At 42.6% G+C, this 18,207-nt stretch overlaps 2 protein-coding genes across 2 annotated transcripts in view; one reads left to right on the top strand and one right to left on the bottom strand.

Annotated features, from left to right (window-relative positions):
• kif6 (kinesin family member 6) overlaps positions 1-18,207 on the top strand; it is a 452,839-nt gene that overhangs the window by 16,191 nt on the left and 418,441 nt on the right. The window lies entirely within an intron of this gene.
• LOC137007091 (putative nuclease HARBI1) lies at positions 2,977-8,663 on the bottom strand. Its single transcript, XM_067368390.1, has 6 exons — positions 8,231-8,663; positions 8,046-8,161; positions 7,838-7,949; positions 7,560-7,743; positions 3,333-3,615; positions 2,977-3,219 (listed from the first exon to the last, which is right to left on the bottom strand). Exons 1-6 carry the CDS (start codon positions 8,661-8,663, stop codon positions 2,977-2,979), a joined length of 1,371 nt encoding a protein of 456 aa, XP_067224491.1.

Consider the following 18,207-nt stretch of genomic DNA (forward strand, 5'->3'; position numbering starts at 1 on the left):
GCGGCACATTCCGGGTGCCAATCACTCAGGAGTGCCGCCGAACCTTCAGTCCGTGGTCGGACCACTTGTTTCTTCGGGCAGGAGTGCCCCTAGAACAGGTGTCCCGGCATGCTGTGGTGTTCACAGATGCTTCTGCCACCGGCTGGGGTGCCACGTAATACGGGCATGCAGTCTCAGGGGTTTGGACGGGACCCCATCTGCATTGGCACATCAATTGCCTCGAGTTGCTGGCAGTACGCCTTGCTCTGAGCCGCCTCAAAGGCCTGCTTCAGGGCAAGCATGTACTGGTCCGTATGGACAACACTGCGACCGTTGCGTACATCAACCGTCAAGGTGGTCTACACTCCCGTCGCATGTCGCAACTCGCCCGCCATCTCCTCCTGTGGAGTCGGAAGCATCTGAGGTCGCTTCGCGCCATTCATGTCTCCGGTGTGCTCAACCATGTGGCCGACGAGCTATCACGAGCTGTGCTGCCAGGAGAGTGGCGACTCCACCCCCAGGTGGTTCAGCTGATCTGGAGAGAATTCGGAGAGGCTCAGGTAGACCTGTTTGCCTCACCAGAAACCTCCCACTGCCAGTTGTTTTACTCTCTGACCGAGGGGACACTCGGGACAGATGCACTGGCTCACAGCTGACCCCGGGGCCTGCGCAAATATGTGTTTCCCCCAGTGAGCCTACTTGCACAGACCCTGTGCAAAGTCAGGGAGGACGAGGAGCAGGTCTTGTTAGTTGCGCCTTACTGGCCCAACCGGACCTGGTTCCCAGAACTCTCACTCCTCGCGACAGCCCCTCCCTGGCCCATCCCTCTGAGGAAAGACCTTCTTTCTCAGAGACGGGGCACTCTTTGGCACCCGCGTCCAGACCTCTGGAAACTCCATGTCTGGTCCCTTGGACGGGATGCGGAGGTTCTAGGTGACTTACCCCCTGAGGTACTTAACACCATCACTTCGGCACGTGCACTGTCTACGAGACGTGCTTACGCCTCAAAGTGGAACCTGTTCGTCGAGTGGTGCTCTTCTCGCCGGGAAGACCCCCGAAGATGCTCGATCAGAGTCGTGCTTTCCTTCTTGCAGTAGGGTTGGAGCGTAGGCTGTCCCCCCTCCACCCTCAAAGTCCATACTGCTGCTATATCCGCTTACCACGACCACTTAGATGGCAAATCTGTTGGTCAGCACGACCTGGTCACCAGGTTCCTTAGGGGGGCGAGACGGTTAAATCCTTCTCGTCCCCTCTCCATACCCTCTTGGGACCTCACTCTGGTGCTGAGAGCACTTCAGATTGCTCCCTTTGAGCCTTTGCTGTCAGCAGACTTAAAGATTCTGTCTATGAAGACTTTGCTGCTGGTGGCATTGGCCTCCATCAAGAGGGTAGGGGACCTGCAGTCATTTTCGGTCGACGAATTGTGCCTGGAGTTCGGGCCGGGTGATAGCCATGTGGTACTAAGACCCCGGCCTGGCTATGTGCCCAAGGTTCCTACCACTCCCTTCAGGGACCAGGTGGTGAGCCTGCAAGCGCTGCCCTCGGAGGAGGCAGACCCAGCCCTGGCTTTACTCTGTCCAGTCCGCGCTTTGCGACTGTACATAGACAGAACCTAAAGCTCCTATACTATACTACTATACTCCTATACTATCCTATACTAGAACCTATACTCCGTTGTATCCTTGAGAACCGGGTTTAGGCTGGGTTCCATATGTGTGACCCTACGGGGATCCCATATGGTTGGTTCCATGGTTGCTCCTAAACGAAGCCCGTGTCTTTCCCTCTGGGAGAACCTACCCTTCATCGGGTTGGAGTCACCCCAGCTCTTCCATATGTAGCACAGCCCTACAGGGTTAGTCCATATGTACTTCTCCACATAACTCCTTCGGGGAAGGATGTGGCTTCCGCAGCGTTCCTTTCCCAGCGAAGGGTACGCTTTCCCAGCGTTATCCAATAGTCTCACTGAATGGGTTTTGGGGAACAGCAGTGATCGACTCTCTCTGTGTTAGCCCTGTCCCACCATCCTCAGGCAAGGGGGTTCAGGTGGCTTACAACAGAGCGCTGGAAGGGGGCAGCTCCTGTGGCGCTTTGGTAGGGATTCCTATTCGTCGGTCTGTCCGACGTACGTCGAACAGACCGACTGAATGGAAACGTCTCGGTTACAAAGGTAACCCTCGTTCCCTGAAGGAGGGAACGGAGACGTACGTCCCGTCGCCACAGTCGCTGTACCCCGCTGATGCTGCCGCCTATCCGGTTCGGCTCCTCAGCAAAAACCTGAAGATGCAACGCACCTGCTGCTCATTATATACCCGCGCTGCGAGGCGAGCAGCTGATGCATATGATTGCATGCCATGTGCATTGGCTCGTTTTAGTTACACTCGAAGTAGATTGGCCTCTCTAGCGAGATTCCTATTCGTCGGTCAGTCCGACGTACGGCGAACGTGACCGACTGAATGGGAACGAGGGTTACCTTTGTAACCGAGACGTTGTTCACTGTAGGCTAAATGCATGTTGCAAAACAAAAAAAAACATTTAGCACTTGTACAAAAAGACAAAACAGAAATCTAAGCCCATGTAAAAAATAAAGTAAAAAAATATACAAATAAGTGCATTACTCAGCCACAGCATCATGTCTCCGTACTGGGTCAGGCCACAGGACTTCATCCACATCACAGGCCACATTTTGTCTGGCCAGGCAACGGGGGAGAAAACCCCTGGCATGCCGTATCCAGGCTTGGCATGCCTCCACACCTATGTCACCACAGGCAAGTCCCATGGCTTGCAGGAGATTTACCCTGGTGTAAGGTTGGCGTTCATACACCTTCCACCGCCATGAGGAGAAGAATTCCTCAGTGGGGTTTAGGAAAGGGGAGTACGGTGGAAGGCAAAGATGGATAAAACCTTGGTTCATATTGAACCACTCTCTAACCTGGAGGGCTCTGTGAAAACTCACATTGTCCCAAACAACAACATAGATGGGATGCTCATCCTGCTTCCCTAACAGAGCATCTCGCATGTGATTGAGGAAAATGAGGAGCTGGTGAGTGTTGTAGGGCCCCAGGTTGGCATGATGGCAGCACATAATGTGACATTGCCACCACGCTGCCCAGGAACACCAACAATGGCCCGATGGCCAATCACATTACGGCCTCTCCTCCTCCTTTTGGTGAGATTAAACCCAGCTTCATCCATGTAGATGTATTCATGGGGTCTTTCCATTGCATCCAGCTGAAAAACCCTCTGTAGAAATAGATAGTTTTGTAAGTGATACGGATTTTGAAAGTGATTTTGGCCACTACAGTAAATCACTACTTAGAGTAATCAACATTGAATGTGTCTGGAAATATGCCAACCTGTACATACTGGAATCTTTGCTCTTTGACTCTGTCTGAGTTGCGATCAAAGGGCACTCTGTATAGCTGTTTCATGCGCAGTCTGTTGCGCTTGAGGACACGATCAACAGTAGAGAGGCTGACACTGTTGATACCCTCAAAATGTACATGGTCCTCAATGATCTTCTGCTGAATTTCACTCAATTTAATGGCATTGTTCTCACGGACCATATCAACAATTAGGGTCTCTTGGTGTGGGGAGAACATACCTGTCCTCCCATCCCCATGTGGCAGTCTTTCAATTCTACAAAAAGAGAACATGGAGTTACAAAAAATATACATGGAATACTAGGCCTACAAACAGTTAGACCAACCCTCCATTACAATACTACAGTATATTGGTACAGTGATGTACTAAAATATTTACTTACAGTACAGTATATAGTATGTCATACAGTAATTGCTGTCAACATTTACATACTGTACTATAATGTCAAAAAAAGGTAATTACCTGTTCTCTTCTGAATCTTCGGATTATGGTGGACACAGTGAATCTACTGATGTTTGGTTGTACCCTTTGTCCAGCCTCCCTCATGCTCATACCATGGAAAAGAACATGGTCAATCACAGTAGCTCTGATTTCATCAGATATTACGGTTCTTGGTCTTCGCTGACCACCTTGACCACCTCGACCTCCTCTTACACGAACTCTTCCTCTCAGATTTCTATCCATTGTAGGGCCTCACAAACCAGTGCTCTCTGAACTGGCTTACTTTATATGTTCCCTCACAACATTAGCCACAAGTGTGATCAATTTTGAGTTGTTGTGTTCAAGTGGTGACATCTGTGCTTTAATTGTGTTTGACTTTTGTCACCTGTGCTCACCATTATGCAGCACGGGTGCGTCACAATGAAAATGTGTTGGTAAGTTGTGTCTAAACAGGTGAAAAGTGCTTATGGTTTTGCCAAAAGAGTGATTGATTCAGTCAGTGGGTTCAGGCAACTGAGCATTTGGTTCAGACAATAGGCTATGTGCACAAGCGTAGTGACGAACTTCCGTTGGCGCCAGAAGTCGGCATACCGGTTTCCGGTTTCCTTGCGCAACGCTCAAAATGTCTGTTTTTACTTGATGTCTTCAGGATTTGCCTAAAATAAGCATCAACGATGTTTATCGCATCATTGATGCCTGGTCCCCTGTTCCAACAAGCTAGCGGCACAATGGTTTTAAACTCTGCATATCTAGCTATTTGCATAACTTTTAGGGTAAGTGGTTTAATCTAATGTGGAGTGCCGTCAGATAGCGTCTAAGCTAGTTAGCGTTAAAGCCCACCCCCCTTTTTTTTTTAAAACGCTGTCTATTAGTTTTTTTGGTGATAATTGTAATATCAATTGTATTAACTTTATCTCCTCAGTTTCTAATAAAGATCAGGGCGCTGACAAGAGTCCATGCAGACTGATGTAGATGCAATTAAAACGAATGTCTTCATTTATGCTCCAATAAACATTGTTTCAAAACGACTTGTAAGTTTTGATTGTTCACATACGTGTATCAACAAATTCATATGTTGAAGACAGCATATGATCATAGTCCATAAAGCTTTAGCTGTTAATTTAACCCTCTACCGCACGCATTATGATAAATCAATAAAAAAAAATATTTGACTCTTTTTCTTTTCTTAGAATGGCTTAACTTAAAGTGCTGTAAAAAAAAAAGTTGGAAAAAAATATTATTTTAAGGTACTTTATGAAACGTTGCCATATGGCAACAACGTACAATAGTGGAAAAACTTAGAATAAGTGTAAGTATATATAGTTCATATTTTTCCTCAGAAATGTTGTTTGTATTGAATCAATGGACTATATGCACGGAGCGTTCTTTAGAACTTCCGCATTAATATAAGCCAGCTCGAAAACTTCCGGTGAGATGTCATTTGCTGGTGTGTTGAGCATCAGTAGTGTAATACTTAGTTTATAATCAGAATATAGTCTCTTAAATAGTCAAGCATAGCATTAATTTAGTTATTCAAACGTAAGACAGCTTAGAAAATAAATAAATAAAGACATACCTCAATGTTCGTCCTCGGCTAAATTCAATTCGACCATTAGTTTTCACACTTTATGTGAAAAAAAGCTTCAAAAATTAAATATTTATTGTGCACTTTAGTTAGATTAATTGAATAAAATCTGTGTTTTCACAAGTGTGCTGAAATCATTGATCTTGCGCTGCTCTGACTGACATCTGCTGTGATTACAAAGGGAGAGCGCGGTGCTCTCTTTCTGTGTAATTAATTCACAATAAAAGTTATTGTTTTTCATAAGATCTTGTGAGTATTTCATACTTCACATTGACAAAATGTTTTTTCAAACCTAGTTATTTTATAATGTTTAATATTTAGTCAAAAACGAAGTGAAAAACGTTTAGAGGAAATGGCTGATATGTGCGCAAATAAATACTACTTTGCTGCCACCTGCTGGTTAAAGTGCTAATTACTGTCTTTTTTATTTTAAAATAAGTGTTTTTATCAAATGTTAAATTTCCTACATTTTTTAAACGTTCGGTTTTACACTGGGGACAATCTCAGAAGGATGAACAAATTATGTTTGTGGTCATCGCATTAAAAATAACATTTAAAGTCCTGGGGAAAAAATGTCTGTGTGTGTGTGTGTGTCTAATTACAGACACGGCATTTTTAAACAGTCCCAATAGCTTCGTCTTTATTGCAATCAATAAAACTGGTTTATTGGCAAATTGGTAAATGTAATAACTGCATTAAAATATAAATACAACATTAAAAGTCAACCATAGATGGTTTTGTGTCGATGTACAACGACTACAGAATGAACAGCTAACAGTTCACCGGAAGTGCCCGAGCTGGCTTAACGACAACCAGGAAGTAACCCGTGCATATAGTCCATTAGTGCTATTATAAGTTTTAGCAGTAATTATAAACAATACCTTATACTTATTTTCCAACATCTTGTGTTTTTCCATTCTCTTTTGCTGAATAATGCTTAATATTCTTTAAATTTCACCTTTTTTCTGTATGAAACTTCAAAAAGCATTTTTTTTCCAAAGGTGAGACACATGTAGACATCACATTTGGTGCTCTTCACACTTAAAATACACTTACAGCCACTTGCACCTGCCTTTTTGAGACACCATGATAGGAAAGTGGTAGGTCTGGGCCAGTATACATGGCTGTGATGGCAGATCTCTGATGTTGATTTAATCCATAATACAAATGTCATGGCAGTCCTTAACATACGACTAATCAACATTATATCACTAGCACTAATGTTTTTATTGTTATAGCTTAACAGACTGCAGCTAAATTTTGCTAGCTATCTAACCTATTATAATAATGCCATTCCATTGTTGCGCAGTGTTGCCATATGGCAACATAGACATTTTCTCGATTTACCAAAACCTAATTTCATAAAAACATTTTTGAGTGGTGAATATGTCATCATACCTTACCTGAGATGATGTTAACAATTTTTTTGTGAATGTGACATGGGCAGGTCCTTGTTAGTTACTGACGTTTTAGTTTGCTTTCAGCAACTGCCGACAAGAGATGGCAGTCTGTCAGATATCGCATCACAGAAAAAAATTGCATGTCATGTGACTTAACCAAAGCACGTCATTGGCTAAATTAAGGTCTTCTCTTACCAATAAAAAAGCTAGAATGTTCTCTTAAAGACACGGTGGCAAGTAAATGAACATAAAGAGTATGTTGCCATATGGCAACACTATGCGGTAGAGGGTTAAGTGGTGTTTTCTCTCTTTTATACTTGTTTTCATCACTAGGCAAACTTTGCTTTGACTCCGTAACCCCATAAGAATTCGTACACTCTTCATTTGTGAAAAAAAACCATACAATATATACTTAAAAACACCACTCATTCTTTAGCAACCAATGCACTTTACGTTTGACCACATTGTGTGCGCACATACTTGTATATGGCCATTGTAATGTTGCAACAACAAACATATTCCAGTCAATCAGTCCTGGGGCCTGTTGCACAAAAGTAGGATAAGGGATTAAGCCAGGATATCTTGGTGATCCTGGCTCAATTGATCCCTAATCCGGTTGCACTGAAGCTGGATAGGGGGCAGGAGGATATGTTATGGTATAAATTACCATGGAGATTTATTCTGTGGAGCTAGCCTGCTCCAGACCAGGCTAAATTCCAGGATCTATTTAATCTCATCCCTAATGTCAGTCAGCAGTCGCCACAAATGGAAACCTTAATTTGTGAAGGCAGTGAAAGCGTGCCTTCAGGAGGCCAAAGGTCATTTCAACTCTGGCCCTGGTCCTGGCATGGGCATGGTTGTAGGCCTGCTGTGCTTCCTGGGGGTCTGTGAAAGGTGTCAGGAGAAAAGGCTGGCAGCCATACCCCCTGTCTCCCAGCAACACACCAGAGAATTCACCTGTCAACACAAAATCTCATCATTACTACCTCATAAACACAGTGATATTCTTGACACAGCCATGATGGTTATAAATAGGGGTTGTGTGGCTTACCTTGTGATAGGCACTGATAGATTTCAGAGGCCCGAAAGATTCTGGAGTCATGGACTGAGCCAGGCCATTTTGCCACAACATTGCTGATCACACAGTCAGCATTGCAGACCATCTGAAATCATAAGATGAGGAATATTACACCATTCAATGCACATCATTGGCAATGCAGAGTGTTCGTCAATGGACAATATCAAAAAGTTATGTTCACCTGAACATTAATGCTGTGAAAGGATTTCCTATTCACAAAATCGGCCTCATGGGCACCTGAGGGGGCTTTTATCCTTATGTGTGTGCAGTCCACTGCACCAATGACATTGGGGAAACCTGTCACACAAAGTAATGAGTATCCTACTATGTGTTAACAGTTGTCCTGTAATTTGTAGATCCTCTTACCTGCAATCCTATAGAACTCCTCTTTCATGTCACAGAGTCTTCTGTGGCCAGGGAAGGAGATGAAGACATCTGCTAATGCTTTGATAGCCAGACACACACTCCTTATTTTGCGGCAAATTGTGGCCTTGTTCAGCTGTTCTGCATCCCCCACTGAGTACAGGAAGGCTCCACTAGCAAAAAAGCGCAAGGCCACACAAACCATTTGCTCCACACTCAGTGCATGGCTCCGTGCAGTGCGGTGCTTAATCCTGGGACCCAGTAGTCTGCATAGATACCTGATGCCATCTGCAGAAAACCTGTATCTTTCATATAGATGGTCATCAGGGAAGGCCAGTGGGTCCAACCGGTCCCTGAAGACCCTTTCTCGCCTGAAGGCTCTCCTCAGCACAAGTGCTTCTTCATCCACCACATCTCGCAAGAATGGGCATGCCATTGTCAGAGCAGAAAGGAACACACAATTTTGGGCCTTCATATAGGCTAGTGGCCACACCTGGTGCTGGGGGGGGGGTGGGCAAAAGAGGCCGGTGCCTTATAACGATGACTTGGTTGTACTGATTGCTGTGAAAATAAAAAATACCTTAGAAAGATGCCACTGTCCTGTGTGCTCACAATAAGATCTCATATGTCATGGCTCACTTGACTTTACGAGAATATACCTAATTTTTATTTTGAGCTGTGTCATCTTCTTGGAGCTGGGGGAGGAAAGAAAAATAATGATTAATACATTTGTGTTACAGTTAGCATACAGTGTACATTGAAGGCATATCTCACCTCCCTCTCAAGTTTTTTTATTTCAAGGTCCAGTTTCCTAATTGTCCTCTTTTTTATTTCGGACTCCAGTGCAAGATTTTCTATCTTTTTCTTCTTGTACTGAATGTCTATGTCTGCCAGTTCTATTTGGCGCCGGAGGGGGTTGCCATACAACTTTCTGATAGCTTGTGAGCTCTGTGAACACAATACAATTAGCGCAGCTGGAATTTGGCAGGATGTGGTGTCCTTTTATTAATACGCACTATGTTGCCAGGCTGGTTTTCCCACTGTATAGCATCTGGGTCCTGTAAAAGAAATTAGATTTTTTGATTTTGATGAGGAGGACTCACCATTGTAGAGTAAATAGTACTTTCACAGTCTTAACATGATACCTCATGCCTTCTGGAATCCACAGAGATGGTCTCCTCCTCATCATCGTCTCCATCATGTGCTGTTGCTGCTGCACTGGGGCTTTCACCCTATCACATTTAATCGGATTCATACTGAAGCTAGTAGACAAGACATGCCAGGCCTACAGTATGCCTTTGATGGAGTACTCACTGGATCAGCATCGTCTGGTGCTTGTGCTGGTGGCTCTAACAGGAACACAGTGCTGCCAGACACTGCAAGGCAATAGGTAAACCAAAGTCAGACAGTCCAAATTGATTCAATATGAATGTGGTTGTATTCCATGTAGAGATGGAAGGACATACCTTGAATGAAGCGGGTGGCATCTTGGGAGGAACCTATGCTCGTCTCTTTCACCCCAGGGATCCCCTCTAAGACGGGCCTGCTTTTATTTAGCTCCAAGGCCATGTCCTCTGCTGGGGTAAGGTCAGCCTTTGGTGACCCACCACCCGTGCCTTGTCTGTGGGTATTCTTTTTCACTGCTAAAACAGTACAGACAATGTGTGAGCAGGCACCTTCTGGGTACAATATATGCTTGTGCTTTGTTAAATATTAGTCAGGGACCATACCATTCTGCAGAATGTTCTTCTGACTTGATTGACTTGGTATTTTTGTATTGTTTTCAGTAAAAATATAAAAATAAAATAAAAAAAACACTAAAGATGTATTTTCTTGATTTTCTAAATGACCTAGCAAAATAAGTATAGGTTTAGACCAAAATATAAACTTCAAGTAAATGTGTGCTTAAAACAAGCAAAAAATGTAAATATCTGTCAATATAATAAGAAAAATTCTCTTGAAATAAGTTTACTTTTTCCATAAACACTTACTTTTAGAAAAGTTCTCTTGTTTCACTGGCAGAGTTTTTTGCTTATTTTCCTAGGTTATTTTGCTCTAGAAAATATTTAAGATTTTTTTTAGATTTTTTTTTTTTTGACTGAAAACAAGACAAAAATACTAAGTAAGAAAGACATTTTTGCAGTGCAGTGAGCAACCAACCTTGGGTCCTTTGAAAGGCGCTATATAAATTAAAGTGATTATTATTATAGCTCATCTATGTATTCAAGAAAATTTTATTTATATAGCACTTTTCACAATTGTTTCATTCTGTCAAAGCTGCTTTACATAAATAAAAGCAGGGGAAACACAAAAAAAACCGGTGGACAACATAATAAGCAGAGTACAACGGCTAAGATTAAACCGTACTGAGCGTAGTAACGTAAAATAATAATGTAAGGCTTTAATAATAATATATCATAGCTTTATACAGTGTGATGGAGTTACGTTACACAATTTCACTCATATATGCAGTGCATTTCAATAAAAAATTTAACCGTTTCATAATTACAGTACAACTGCGTTTTTGGAGATGTGAATTAAATATTTGATTTGTAATTGTGATGTTTCAGCGGAGCGGTGAGTGTGTAATTGTGCACTACTTACGCATTCAGGCGGTCTGCAATACTTTGCCACGCTTTTTCTCTTTGCTTTATCACTGTGGCGGTGTTGCCTTTCTTCTTAATTATATCTTTTACCTCCTCGTATGCCTCCATGAGGATTTGTGCTTCCGACGGGGAAAAGTACGCGGCTCTAGTTGCCATGGTAAATCAGTTAATCTGTGATCTGTGGCGGGGTCTATTTGAATGAGCCGTGAGCGCGCACCTATCCAGGATTGGTTTCACCTGGCTTAATGAATCCGTGTCTGCTCATCCTGGCTTGGTCTTTGTGCAACCAATTAAGCCTGGACGCACATGTTTTGGCTTTATTGAGCTCAGCTGAGTCATTTATCCCGGATGTCTTAATTCTACTTTTGTGCAACAGGCCCCTGGCAAGACGATACAGTGTAAATCCAGCAACAAATTCAACAAGTGATGAGAAAGAGTCCAAACGAATCCAACGAAGTTGAAATCATTTCCATGACGAATCCAGCCAGTGAAGCACAGTTTTTTACTGTTTAACAGCATGTAGATACAATTACAACAAACGTGTTGGCGTTGGTTGGAATCTGTTTTCACCCGACTGAACAGGTTAAATCGGCGTTTGTTGGGTCGTGTAATGTCTGAGCAGTGTGAAGTTTTCCAACAAATGGCAACAAACTCTTGACGTAATCTGACCTGGCCACGAACCGTTGCCATGAGGATGAGGCAAGTCCCCTGCATAGACAGCTGTTTGATCGCGCCCGCGCCTCACGCACACACAACAAGTACTGGAAACGTGACATATAGCAGCTTGTTCGTTATAAAAAATAAAATACAGTCCGTTGTGCAATCCGTGCCATTCAGCAAGAGCACTGCTCGACTTCACCAAGAGAGAGGTGTAACCACCATGAGTAGGGCTGGGTATCGTTCAAAAATTTTCGATACCGAGACGATACCGATACCTTGACTTCGATACCGATACCTGAACGATACCTTTTTCGATACCAATTTTATAAAATCTGTTTTACCAATATTACATTTCCTCAAAAAAAATCTTTGGTTTTATGTTTTAACTTTGTTGACTTTTTTCAGACTCAAAGACTCATCTCCTGAGCCACTGCAGGGAATAAAAAAAGCACAAATGAACAAAATTTACCCAACACAATAGCTCAGTGCAAATAGTTTTAATAAAGTTTAGTTTTCAGTGCAAAAATTCAGTATGTGAGGCTCTTTTTAAATCACTCAGCAATTGTTGTTCTTCTTCAAAAAATTTATTATCATTAACAAGATCAAAGCGGAAGAGTGACGCACGTTCGTTACGTCTTACCGTGAGATGAGAGTTCTGTGTCTTTATTAAATACACATTAATGATTCATCTCTCATCCACCCGCCATTAATTGGAATGTTATTTTTTTATTACTTGGCCCGACCCGCGGATTATCCGCAGTATCAGGAGGATGCTGATACCCCTTTTTCAGCAGAATTGTTCGTGTTCTGGAGCCAGAGGCAGAGCCTGTGCTCGTGCAGGCCAACGAGCCTGTCACGAACCGGTCGCGTGTTTCCATAGACTTGAGGGACGAACGCTGTAAAGCTGCTGTGTGTTGTACCTGTCCAGAACTAAAAAACATTGCGCGTCCCCCTGTTTCTGCAGGCAGCACGACACTTCTGTTTTCTGTCAACAGTAGCTATCTGTAGTGAACCGGCTGCTCGCATAAACAGCCGTTTCTAACCCCGTCCATTCGGAGATAAACTGAAAATGAAACCGTTGATTCACTCGCCCTCTCGCACATAGGGTCTCTCTCACGCGCATAGTTATATATTTAGATATAAATATAAATAACAATGTAGCGCAACGTTACTTGCTCATCAACGAGACAGCGAAAGCATTTCTCCGCCCCTCTCCCCGGCTCCATTCTGAGGTACCGAAATTTGGTACCGAATGACAAGACACTTTTCGATACTCGGTAGTATCGAGGCAGTTCGATCGGTACCTAAAAAAGTATAGAGTTCGGTACCCAGCCCTAACCATGAGCAACGCAGGTTTACCTTCAGTTTCGTTTTAAATTCATTTGTTTTGGCTACATGTTTGTATAGGCCTATGGGTCATATAAAAAAAAAAGATTGCGTAAAAAAAGTTTAAAAACCGGTGAATACAAACCGCAACGCATTAGGTTGCGATCAGATCAATGGCTAGTGCTTCAGATTTAAGGTTAGTGTTTTTGTTCTGCCTCAATACCGACTTGAAGCAGAGCAAAGTGGCACACAGCTCAGCAGTTTTTTGAAACTTAGATGAGTCACGCATATTATATCTCTTTTGGAACATATCCCGTACAACAGCAGCACTCAATCTTTCTTGTTTACTATAGTGGATGAAGACGGGATGTGAACCGGAAACCGGTATGCCGACTTCTGGCGCTAGCGGAAGTTCGTCACTACGCTTGTGCACATAGCCTATAGGGTTTAGTGTTTTAGCAATTGAGAAAAACTGTAAGTCCTAAAAGTATGTACTGTTTTTGTAAAGAAAAAGTACATACTTTTGAGTGTGTAGCAGAAGAGTATGCAAGCTTTGGGACATACTACCTTGTCATAATTGGGTATTTAATGGACGTTCTGTCGCTTAGTTACGCAACCTGTAACTGTCCTGTCAATCATCTTGTCACAGATAAAATCCTCAACATTCAATTAAATTAAATTTCCTACCGTTTCAGAGAGAAATGTAGTCGCATGTTTATCTGCCAGTCATGGGTCTTTCATGCAGAGAACTCTCCTCATCTTTGCATAATGATGCATTTAAAAGTTAATGACCAAACACATCGTTATAAAAGTCCACAATGCTGTTGCAGATGAAATATAATGTGGATAACATTTAATAAATTTCTTTTCATCAGGTTATACTGATTATTACAGTTTTTCTCAAATGCTAAAACACATTTCACAAACGTTTCCTCCATGTTCCCCAATGTCTAAACACAACACCCTTTTCTAAAGCTACATAAACACAACCACACCTTCTCACTTCAAAACTCAAACTTTCACACCAAAAGAGCAGCTCGAAGCTTTCAAAAATGTAAACACTATACACATCATTACACACTACAGCAAAACAATTGAAAACACAATGCTCAATTCGTGAGAAGGTTCTTTGTTTCATAACTGCCAATGCATATTTTTAGAAACTTTACAGTAATGGATTTTCTTAGATCTCTGCAGAGGATTAAGCATTTAGATTTGTGAGTTTCATATGAAGAGTATAAATCTATAGTAAATTCTGCATGTACACTACTGTAACAACAGAATCTATTGCACACAACAGTACTCTTGAAAACATGATCAGGGTGTGAAGTTTTTTTTATTTACTTTATTCACACCACACACACACCACAATCACTGTGCGGCATCATGTCGCTGAGCTGCATCGCAGGCTATATTGTCTCTTGCCAGGCACCGCGGGAAAAATGCCCTGGAATGGCGAATCCATCCTAGGAAGGCCTCCACTGGGATGTCAACACAGGCCAGTTCCATTGCCCTTAGGAGGTTCTCTCTAGTGTATGGTTGTCTGTCATAAACCTTCCATCTCCACGATGAGAAGAACTCCTCTATAGGGTTCAGGAAAGGGGAGTAGGGTGACAGACAGACGTTTAAAAAGTGTTACTGTTACTGTTGGTGGTGAACCACTCTCTGATTTGGTTTGTTTTGTGGAAGCGTACATTGTCCCAAATGATCACATAAATGTGATGTGCGGGCCCAGGATGGTGTTGTTGGCGGTCCAGGAGGATGTCTTTTAGCTCCTCTAGGAAGGTGAGGAGACGTTGGGTGTTGTAAGACCCAAGGACAGCATGCCGGTGGACAAGCCCCTCCAAACCCATGGCCGCACAAAGAGTAATATTACCCCCCCGTTGGCCAGGAACCTCAGTGATGGCTCTTTGGCCAATTATGTTACGGCCTCTTTGCCTTCGTTTCTGCAGGTTGAAGCCAGCCTCATCCAGGAAGAGGTACTCATGAGGTCTGGCCATCGCGTCCAACTGTAAAATCCTCTGTGAAAATGTGAAAGTGCACAGGTGTTCAGAACAACAGTCAATCAGGTAGCACAGTATTGTCCAGAAGTAATGTAGGCCACTGAGCAACACAGTATGTCCACTAACTGTACTGTGAACATGGATGTATACTTACTTGCACATACTCATAACGTAGGTCTTTGTGTCGCGCAGAGTTGCGCTCAAAGGGAACCCTATAGACCTGTTTCATCCGCATCTTTTGGCGCCGGAGAACTCGGTCTATTGTGGCCAAGCTGACATCATCAATGCTCTCAAAGTTGACATTATCGGCAATGACTTTGTCTCTGATCTCCCGGAGTCTGATGAGGTTGTTCTCACGAACCATATCCACAATGAGGGTTTCTTGTGCCGCTGTAAATATGGCAACCCTCCCACCTCTATGTGGCATTCTTTCAACTCTAAAGAAAGAAACATGTGTTGTCAATTGACATGTTTTACAATACAGTAACAACTGATTTGAAACCAATAGACTACTTTCACAGGCTTGTAAAATTGTATTGTGACAAAGAAAGCAATAGAGTACAATACCTGTTGTGTTGTCTGAATGCCCTGATAATGGTGGCCACGGTGAACCTACTCAGGTTTGGACGGACTCGTAGTCCTGCTTCAGCCATTGTCATGCCATGGACAATGACATGGTCAATGACTGTTGCTCGCATCTCATCCGTAATGATGGTGCGAGGTTGTCTTGCTCTCCCTCCTGGACCTTCTCCTCTCCCTTGTTGGCCTGCTCCTCTTCCTCCTCTGATTTGAACTCCTCTTCCTCGTTGGCCTGCTCCTCTTCTTCCATGGCCAGCTCTTCTCCCTCCTCTGACTCGAATTCCTCTTCCCCTGACTCTGCCTTCATCCATTCTGTTTGTTTGGAATCTTCAGCAAACTGTGCACTCTGAACTTGCTTTTATACATGTGGTCACAGCATTAGCAACAAGTGTCTTCAATTTTGAGTCGTTGTGTGTAATGAATGATGTCAGGTGTGTTCATTGTGTTCAAATATTGCTGACTGTGGCAAGCATTTTGCATCACATGAGCTTTCATTTGAGAATATGAGCAGAGTTCTTTTGCAACTTGTGTTTTAGCAAAGAAAAATGTGTTAAGATTTATGAGAACGGAGGATTGTGTTTTGTGAATTGTGTCTTCATGTGAAATGTGTTTATAATATTGGAAAATGATAGCTAGATTTAGTAAATGTGTTTAGACAACTGGTCATTTAGTTTAGAGGATTGGCTTTTGTGTTTTAGCATTTGAGAAAAACTGTAAACATTCAAGCCCCATTATCTTAACCGCTCTGCTTAACCGTAGGTCTCGCATATCTGTCATGTTTGTAGTTTTTTGACACTTTTTATTCGTATTTGTAGTTCTAATCGAATCCTCGTCCACAGCGCAATGTGTTATGGGCAATATTAGCCGCTAGAAGTGTACACGGATCTGCACTTTAAATTCTAACCGGAAAAAGTAGACCATCTGGGTATCTTTGGAATACACATTTCAACATACTACGATTTGGGACATACTAATTCTTTTTTAGAATACTATTTAGGACGGATAGTATGCGAATTGGGACGCAGCATTAGTGTTTCCATGTGGGTAACTCTGTGCTAATTGAGCTCAAGCTATGCTGACTTGAGTGAACAATATTGAATGCTAGTGCTTTCTAAATGACAACATGGTGTAGGCAATGAGAAATTAAGCTATTTGTGTCTAGAGTTTTGCAGTGACAGTTCAACAAATCTGATTCATGTGTCAAAACAAGGGAATAGTGTTTATAGTTTAGGGAAATGGGTGTGCTTTTTGATAAATGGCATTATGGTTTTGAAATTTTAGTTCAAAATCCTGGTTATAGTGTTTAAGCAATCGAGAAACTGTAATCTCTCACACAATAATATTTAATTTTATTTTAAATGACAAAAGCATTATAATGAAGATGTATATCATTATGCAAAAAGTATGGCTGTGCTTAATGGGTACATTTTTGTTTTTGTATATGTTTTATTAAAAATGTTTGTTTATTTTAAACTCACAAAATCAATCACAGAGTCAATCAAAAAAAAAAAACTGAGCACACTGAGCTTTAATGGAGCAGCAACAATTTTTAATTAATAAATATTACATTAAATTTAAAGAACACAATTTTGATGAATAAATAATCTAGGTCATGTATTAAGTTTATACATATTTTAATATGAACAACTATTATTGACAATATCTATGAAATTTCTAAGTAATACATTTCTTATTGATGTTACACTAAAGCATTGTTATTTTCATATTGGTGCACCCTTTAAGCTTACCTAACAATAATATGAAGTCTTTAAAAATTGCAGCAGTTGCACCACAGTCCATCAATAAACTGTAAATGTATAATATTATGGATTTGAAAGTACATTTACATTTATGCATTTGGCAGACACTTTTATCCAAAGTGACTTACATTGCATTATACTACACATTTGTATCTGAGTATGTGCAAACCCTGGGATTGAACCCATGACCTTGGCATTGCTAGTGCCATGCTCTTACCACTGAGCTACAGGAAAGCCAGTAATACCTGAAAAGTAAATGTAACGAGGTCAGTAGACGTGGGAAGAAGGAGGAGGGAACCGGCAAACATTCAACAAAACTTTAATTCAAAATAAACAAAGAACAAAACGAAAGTAATGCCGGCAGACCCTCGCGGACGTCTGCCGGCCACACAAACATAACAAAACATAAAATAATATCCAGGCCTGGTCCTCTCTCGTCCTCCACGGTCGTCGCTCCTCCTTTTATGCTCCCGGAGCTCCTCCGTGAGAGACTCAAGGCTGGTGCCCCTCCCAGGTGATGCTTGTTATCACTTGCGTCACCGGCCTCGCGCCGTTCCCTCACGGCTCTCGCCCGCCCTGGTCACCACATACCCCCATCGCCCCTCGCAGCGCTCTACTCCCCCCCCGGGGCCTGTCTCGGCGGCCGCAGCACCTGGGGGTAAGGACAGACGAGACGAGAGAAAGGAGCCTGGTATGGCATGGCACAATTACAAACTGTTCTCAGCCCGGAATTCTTCGCACGGTTGTCTAACCGTGCTGAATTGTGCTGGTAGAATACGTGAAGTGATGTCAACACACAGGATTTATCACTTGTCTGTTGCCTGGCTACCGGTTTCTCCGTAGCTGGCTAATCACTCTGGCTGTTTCTCAATATGCGTTCTTCAGCCATCTTGCGTCCTTGTGTTCTTGCTCTACGTCATCATCAACCGTCGAAGTTCGTTCCAGTACTCAAGAACGCAAGAACAGAGGACGCATGAAAGTACCCGGATGTGTTCTTGATATCGAGGATGCATCGAATGCAAACTTGAGGGAATCGAACCGTTAAA

The sequence above is a fragment of the Chanodichthys erythropterus genome, chromosome 18 (assembly GCF_024489055.1).
Source record: "Chanodichthys erythropterus isolate Z2021 chromosome 18, ASM2448905v1, whole genome shotgun sequence".
NCBI lineage: Eukaryota > Metazoa > Chordata > Actinopteri > Cypriniformes > Xenocyprididae > Chanodichthys > Chanodichthys erythropterus.

What these genes read in the sequence shown, in the direction of transcription:
- LOC137007091 (XM_067368390.1), bottom strand. Translation starts at nt 8,663, where the DNA reads ATGGCATGCCCATTCTTGCGAGATGTGGTGGATGAAGAAGCACTTGTG. An exon ending in GGAGTTCTATAGGATTGCAG is followed by an intron (nt 8,162 to 8,230) that starts GTAAGAGGATCT and finishes TTTGTGTGACAG; the next exon opens with GTTTCCCCAATGTCATTGGT. An exon ending in CACTGCCTTCACAAATTAAG is followed by an intron (nt 3,616 to 7,559) that starts GTTTCCATTTGT and finishes CTCTTTTTGTAG; the next exon opens with AATTGAAAGACTGCCACATG.